This window comes from Monoraphidium neglectum, assembly GCF_000611645.1.
Source record: "Monoraphidium neglectum strain SAG 48.87 unplaced genomic scaffold scaffold03315, whole genome shotgun sequence".
In the NCBI taxonomy this organism is placed as follows: domain Eukaryota; kingdom Viridiplantae; phylum Chlorophyta; class Chlorophyceae; order Sphaeropleales; family Selenastraceae; genus Monoraphidium; species Monoraphidium neglectum.
In genome coordinates, this window is record NW_014010313.1 from 1 (window position 1) to 6,684 (window position 6,684).

At 65.3% G+C, this 6,684-nt stretch overlaps 3 protein-coding genes across 3 annotated transcripts; all 3 read left to right on the forward strand.

Moving 5' to 3' along the window:
- Positions 1–526: 526 nt before the first annotated feature.
- Positions 527–2,289, forward strand: MNEG_12576 (hypothetical protein; the record flags this gene model as incomplete). The annotated part of the gene is made up of 5 exons (XM_014038950.1): positions 527–573; positions 977–993; positions 1,369–1,406; positions 1,754–1,809; positions 2,241–2,289. The coding sequence occupies 5 exons, from the start codon at positions 527–529 to the stop codon at positions 2,287–2,289; spliced, it is 207 nt and encodes a 68-aa protein (XP_013894404.1).
- A 985-nt stretch (positions 2,290–3,274) lies between these two features.
- On the forward strand, positions 3,275–4,063 carry MNEG_12577 (hypothetical protein; the record flags this gene model as incomplete). Its single annotated transcript, XM_014038951.1, has 1 exon — positions 3,275–4,063. The coding sequence occupies one exon, from the start codon at positions 3,275–3,277 to the stop codon at positions 4,061–4,063; it is 789 nt and encodes a 262-aa protein (XP_013894405.1).
- Positions 4,064–5,880: 1,817 nt separating this feature from the next.
- MNEG_12578 (hypothetical protein) lies at positions 5,881–6,491 on the forward strand (the record flags this gene model as incomplete). The annotated part of the gene is made up of 2 exons (XM_014038952.1): positions 5,881–6,253; positions 6,472–6,491. 2 exons carry the CDS (start codon positions 5,881–5,883, stop codon positions 6,489–6,491), a joined length of 393 nt encoding a protein of 130 aa, XP_013894406.1.
- Between the last annotated feature and the right edge of the window lie 193 nt (positions 6,492–6,684).

The following is a 6,684-nucleotide window of genomic DNA, read 5'->3' on the forward strand; positions in this document are numbered from 1 at the left end:
GGATAAATTGTCACGTCATGTGTGCATGTGGGAAGGGGGTCAAGGGGGTGGTGTGTGTGCGTGTGTGAGTGGTTTGTGTGTGTGTGTGTGTGTGTGTGTGTGTCTGGCGGGGCCTTTACATGGACACACACATACACCCATACACATATACACACACAAGCACACAAAAGCTGCGTACACTTGGAGAGCAATCGTTTAGGTAAACAGCGCGTCGTGCACGCATGGGCGGGTGGGCGGGTGGGTGGGTGGGGAAAGGACAGAGGGCGAAGCGGTGAGGCCAGCTGCTGCCTGCTGGCCCCGTGCGTCACCTGCCCCACATTCAAAGCCACTATTATCACACCCTTTCATACCCTGCCACTTTCGATGCACCCAAAGCGCATTGGTGAACCAGCACGCCAAACCCCTCTCCACCTCCCTCATTTGACACGACGCCCCGAAACCAAACCCCGGGCACCCAAACCTTGGGACCCCGCAGAACCCTGCCTACAAGGGGGCCTACAACGGGACCGCCCCCAAGCCTGTGACAATGGCGCAGCTCTGCAGCTCCGTGGGCGGCGCCCTCGGACGCCCCAGGTCCGCCCCCCTTGCTTTGTTTTTGCTGTTTTTGGGGGCTGGGAGGGGTGAGGGTCAGATCTTGGGACGTGCGGGGCACACCCTGCAGATCTTGCTCTCTTGCTGGCGGACGCCGGCCCGCCCACCATGAGCGCGCGCGAGGCACCCGGGTGGCGTCGGTGGTGGGGCCGGCTGGCTTTGCTTCTGGCTCCACTGATGCCACCTCAGCGTGGCTGCCCTGGCGCCGTTCCTCGCCCCCTTCTCTCCACAAACTCACCCCCGCCATGTGACCCAGCAACTCGTTCTGCTCGGAAATGTCACTCGCTTCAACTCAACCTGCGTGCTCATTCCCATTCCCCCCCCCCACTCGCGCCTCACAACCCCTATTGCGGCCTCTCTCTCCCCGCCCCTGCCCCCCTTGCAGCTGGCTGCCTGTGCCAGGTGCGGCGCGCACCCGCCCCGCAGACTCAGCTGGCGTTGCGCTGCTGTCGCTGCCGCTGCTGCCGCTGCTGCCGCTGCTGCCGCTGCTGCCGCTGCTGCCGCTGCTGCCGCTGCTGCCGCTGCTGCTGCTGCTGCTGCTGCTGCTGCTGCTGCTGCTGCTGCTGCTCACACGAACGCTGGGGATCTCTGCTGCCTTGCCTGTCCCTCCCCACTGACCCAATATGCACACCCACACCTCCATCATGTGAACCATTGCCCCCCGTGCCGGCCACGCACAGACACATAAAACAAACACATGCAACATTCACTCACACACACACACACACACACACACACACACGCAATCACTCATTCCCCCACCCGACACACCCACAGACTTTGCTCTGAACGTCTTGCTGGGGGAGGGTGCCAAGGTGAGGCCCCCGCTTAGAATTCATCTCACGCCACCCCCCCCCCTTCCATCCCGCCCTTCAACAAAGGAACGTGGCGAGCAGCCCGTGCCCTCCGCACAACTTGGACTGCCCTCCCATTGTCCACAGCCGCCGCCGCCGCTGCGCCTTGCTTGCATCCGCTGGGCTGCGCCGCCCGTGACGGCCCCGAGCACACGCGGCACGCGCAACGGATCCCTCCTTTCCTTGCCCCAAATTCAAGCCGCCGCTCCGCCCGCTGCCGGGCGTCCTGTCCCCGACCCTCGGACCTCCGCTGTTTCTTGGTATTCCGCACACCTCACCCTCGCCTCGATCCCTCTACTCGATCCAAGGTTGTTCTGGAGGGCCAGAAGGTGCTGCCCAACCGCACCCAGGAGCAGGGCTTCAGGTGCGCGCAGATGGAGATGTGCGTGAGGATGCGTTTAGTGCAGCAAAACACCACCCTCCCTCCCCCTGGCTGCAAACATGCTGCTGCGCGAGTAGAGCAAACCACACGGCCCCGCCCGCTGCGCGCTGTGCGCGCGTCAAGGCGTTGGCGATGGTGGCGGCCGGGGAACGCCGCGTGCTCACGCCCGCTGCTGTCGAGGCCTGGCTTCACGCAGCGGGACGCCGCGTCGGCGCCCGCTTGACCCCTGCTTGTGTATCAGCTCGTTTTTGCACCATTTGTCCCCTCGCGCCGTTGATGCCCGGCGGCGCCGAGCCAAACCCCCACTCACTCGCAGCACTGGTGCCCCGCGCGCGCCTTGAACCCATAAGAATTGGATTCTCCTGTTTCAAACCTCCCATTCACAACCTCCCGACCAAAAAAACTTGGTACAGGTTCAAGTACACCGATGTTGACAGTGCCCTGCGGCAGATACTCAAGTAACCGCCGCGCTTACGGCCGGCTGCACGCAGCCGGACACCGCGACGGCAGCTGACATTGAAACCAAGAAACCCGCCCGGCCAACGCCGCCCACCATCCGTGCCGGCTCGAGCGCGGGTGCGCAGCAGAGACCAGCGCTCAACCACTGTAACGCAACCCCACATCCTTGGGGCTTGATTCCTTGCAAATTCGTGTTGGTTGGGTGCACCAGGGTTCAAGACATGGCAGAAAAGAAGCCGGGCAGAGGGGTCCAAGCATCCATTTCAAATGCCAATCCTCTCGGCAGACGTCAGGCGCCTGTGTGCCGCCTGCAGCTGGCACACCCGCGTGCGCGTTGTCATGTTTTGGGACTCAGCGGGCAGCAATGGTGTTCGGGGCCGTCGGCCCGCAGAGTGCGACTGTTTGCCGGCTGTCGCGCGTGCACGCCCTCCGCAGGCGCGCTGCTGTGGGCGTCGCGCTGGCGGCATCGGCACGCGAGGGGCCTGGTGTGTGTCTCCAGATTGAGGTTGTGCATCTGATGGATATCAGCTGACAGCATCAAATTTAAAGCAACCGAAAAGGAACACATGTCCTGGGCGGCAAACTGGGGTCAATCGCCAGGGCCCAATCTTGGGGCCGGCGCCTTTGGCGCCGGTGGGGCTGTGCGGGTTGTGCTTTGCATGCGCCCAGCATATGACACAACCACAGGTGACGTAAGGGCGACATGTTCAGCATCTATTAGCAACGGTCAACGTGATCAAACAGGCCGGAGGCGTTTAATGACGTGCAGTGACGTCTGCCTTCCCGCAGCGCTGCAGCCGCAGCTGCACCGCAAGCCGCGTGCCGTGGTAAGGTCGCAGGCCTGGTGCGTATCAGCATCACCTGCTGCCGCTGGTTTACGAATGTTGATTGGCGAAATCCTGTCTCAGCGAGACCAGCAAAATCCGAAAGCGCGAAAGGTGTGCGCGCCATTCTTCAACTTTGATAGTATACTGTAGAAATTCCCACGATGATGTCGGGGCAGCAGCCCGCCCTTCCAGGCCTTGGCTCGGAAATCGTGCCTGCACCCGCGGGTGCCGCCACCACGCACGCGGCCCCCACAACCAACGGCGCCCCCGCCGCGGCCGCACCGCCAGCCCCCATGGCAGCCGGGGCGGAGGGACTCACGCCCGCCCTCCATTTCACCGGCGCGCCATCAGCTATAGCGGGCACCACCGCCGCCACGCCCGTTGTTGCCGCGCCCCCTTCAGCGACCCCGTCCCTTTCGGCTGTGCCCCTTGCAACCCCCGCCGCAACCGCCTCCCCTCATGTCGCGGCGGCCGTGCCCGCGGCGGTGGCTGCGGCCCCGCAGGCGCATCGCCGTGGCGGCGCCGCGAGCGGCCACGCAGCGGCACTGCTGCCCACACCGGGGCTTGGGCGGCCGCAGGGGACTGCCGTAGGCTTTGCGCCTCACCCCCTACCAGTTGCCACACCGGCGCCGCCTGCCGCCCCAAACGCCGCAGCCGTCGCCGCGCCTGTGCTTGGGCCTGTCGGGGTGCTGCTGTCTGCGGCGCCGGCCGCCACCCCAGAGGCCACATTCGCCACGTTAGTGCCGCCAGCGGGCTCGACTCCCAATCTACAGCCCCCGCTGCCCGTCAATGGCGCAAAAAGGTTCTTGGGCGCGAGCGCAGCGCAGCCGCCGGCAGCGTTTGGGCAGGCGCTCCAGAGCGCCCCTGCATCAGCTGCGCCGATCGCGCCCGCGCCGGCGCTGCCACGCGCCCCGACACCGCCGGCAGGCTCCCCCATGGACGAGTCTTGATGGGCGCGGTGCTGCTTGCTGCTTGTGCGGCGAGTGATTGCTTCGCCGCCGCTTGCCGCGTACACACGTTTGTGACTAGCCGGGCAATCTTCACCAACGTACTACATGGTCCCGCAGATCAGGGCATTTTATTCAGCGCGGCCGAGATGCGGCGAACGGGTCCAATCAGCTGCCCTACATGCCATGCCATGCAGTGCACCCGCCCCGGCCAGCGCGCGGTGCGGCCAGATGTGAGCGCGTCAGCAAGCAGAGCCCTCACTGCAGGGTGTGTGAAGGGGGCGTCACTAGCTGCTGGTGCGGTAGCGGTGCGGGCAGCAGCAACACTGCCGGCGTTCGTTAAAGTTCCTGGGCTGTGAATGCGCGGCCCCATTCGGCGGAGGCATCAGCGTCTGCGTCGGCCAAACCGGCCGCGACGCCCTCACAAACGACCAATCCGCTCCAACGCGTGCGCGCACTGCTGAGCGCCCGCTGCGAATAATCAGCGCCCCATCACATCAAGCTATCCCTGGCTTGACCCGATGGCATCAAGCTCCCGCCCTGCCCGCCACGCCCTTCCAGTGGGTGCGTGAAATGCCAAACGCGCAGCGCTGTGTTGGAACGCTCGCAGGTGCATGCTTGCGTGGGCTGTCGGCGGCGCTGCCAGGTGGCGTGGCTGCGTGCCGCTGGTCTTCTCATGTGAGGCGCGACAAGTATGGAGCGGCCGGAGCGGCCCCCTACCATACATCTTCCCGGGTGTTCACCCCGCCGCCACCCCCTCTTGCCCTCTGCTTGGCCTACGCTTCCCTCCTAACAGCGGCCGCGCCCCGCGGCCGCCTTGCGTTGTTGGCAGCCTTGGTTGCGGCGCCAGCAGAGCCTGCTGTGATGGCAGCATCGGGCATCCATCCAAAAGCCAAAACCTGACCTGCATTTAGTGTCGAGAATTTGCGACGAAGCGCAGCCGGCTGCTGCCAGCCCCATGGGGAGTGGGCGGATGAAGAGTTGGCCAGCCGCTACGACGCTTGAAAACACTGCAGCAGCGTGCATGCGTTGGTGGCCGTATGGTGCCTAGGGTGGCTGGCTGGTGGCGTGCTGGGGGGGCCGACCTGCCCACTCGGCACCGGGTACCCGCATCGTACCAGGCCTGTGCGGCGGTCAGGTACTCAGGCCATACCCAACACTAGAACAAATAACCGGCTCGACAAGTCCATGCCTTGCCTCGCTTATGCTACAGCGGCTGCCAGGTAATTTGTTTAGTCGATGTTAGCAGTAATGCGGTGCAGAGGGGCCTCCATGCGGGCGTGGTGCGCTGAAATTGGGCAAACAGCGGCGCACCACGCGACCGCCGCTGCTTCAGTGGTGACGATCCAGGATTTGCGGGGGAGTAGTCGGTCCAATCGTGTAAAAATTTTTGCTTCTGTGACATGCAGCGACTGGCGCAAGCGGGCCGAGCGGGCACACCCCAAATCCAACACCATGGACGCATGTGGCAGGAGTCAGCGTGGCCCCGAGCATCATGCCGGAACCACGCCCGGGCTTCATAGCAATTTTAATGGTGGGATTCTATAGAATTTTCACATGTGAGTGTCGTGGGACCTCCGTGCGTGTGGGTGGGCCTCTGTCGGTGCGAGGGTTGGTGTGTTTGTGGACTCGCCGTTCGAGACTCCGCTTTGCATTTGAGCCGGCGCATTTTGGTACTTTTCAATACTTCTCTCCGGTCGCATCTGCGATTCCACGCTTCCTCCTCCCGCTGCAGAGACCCGCTCTCTACTACGAGCACCGGAGCCTCGCAGCCCGCGCCCGCCCTCTTCCCCGCGCGTCCCGCCTTCCCCGCAGCCACAATGCAGACCCTTAACGCCAGCCGCCGCGCCGCGGCCCCCGGCCGCGGCCCCGCCCGCCGCGCCGCCCGCGCGGCCGCGCCCAAGGCCTTCGGCTCCAACGGCAGCACCGCGCTCGCCACCACCCAGAAGCTCGCCGATGTCGATGCCTACCATGAGGCCTGGATCTCCGCCGTCAACCCCGAGGCCGCGGGCGCCGCGGTAACCATGAACGGCGACAGGGAGGTGTTCGAGACCGACTCGCGCGACGCCTACTTCACCCGCCGCCACGAGCTGGTCCTCAAGAGCTTCCCCAACGCCCTGGGCGTTGATGACTTCATCAGCCGCGTGGAGATCGCCCTGGCCGCCCACGGCTTCCGCGGCGACAACTCGATCGGTGGGTGTCTGCCGCTGCGGCAATGCGGGGTGCATTGGAGGGCGCGCGTGTGCGCCCAGCCGCGGGCGCGCGCACCAAGTGTGTGTGCGCATTCCGGCGCTGCCGCAGCAGTCCGGGTGCAGCTGGCGTGGCAGTTGGATCTAGGGGGTTTGTGGCATCACCCTGCTGCGGCGAGGGTCGCAATTGGGCATGGTGGCGGGGCGCGGCGCGCGCCGCAGCGCGCGGGCGCTGCGTGTGAGGCCCGTGGTAGGGTCAGCCCCCTGCCACAGGCCTCGGGCTCAGGCCCCTTGCATGCGCCCCCTCTCCCTCCTCCCTCCCTCCCTCCATCCCTCTCTGTTCCTGCTACGTCATACTGTGTGTGCTGCACCCCTGTGTCCCGCCCAGGGCGGCGCCGCCGCTCCCGTCACCCACACATCCCCTCCCAACAACCA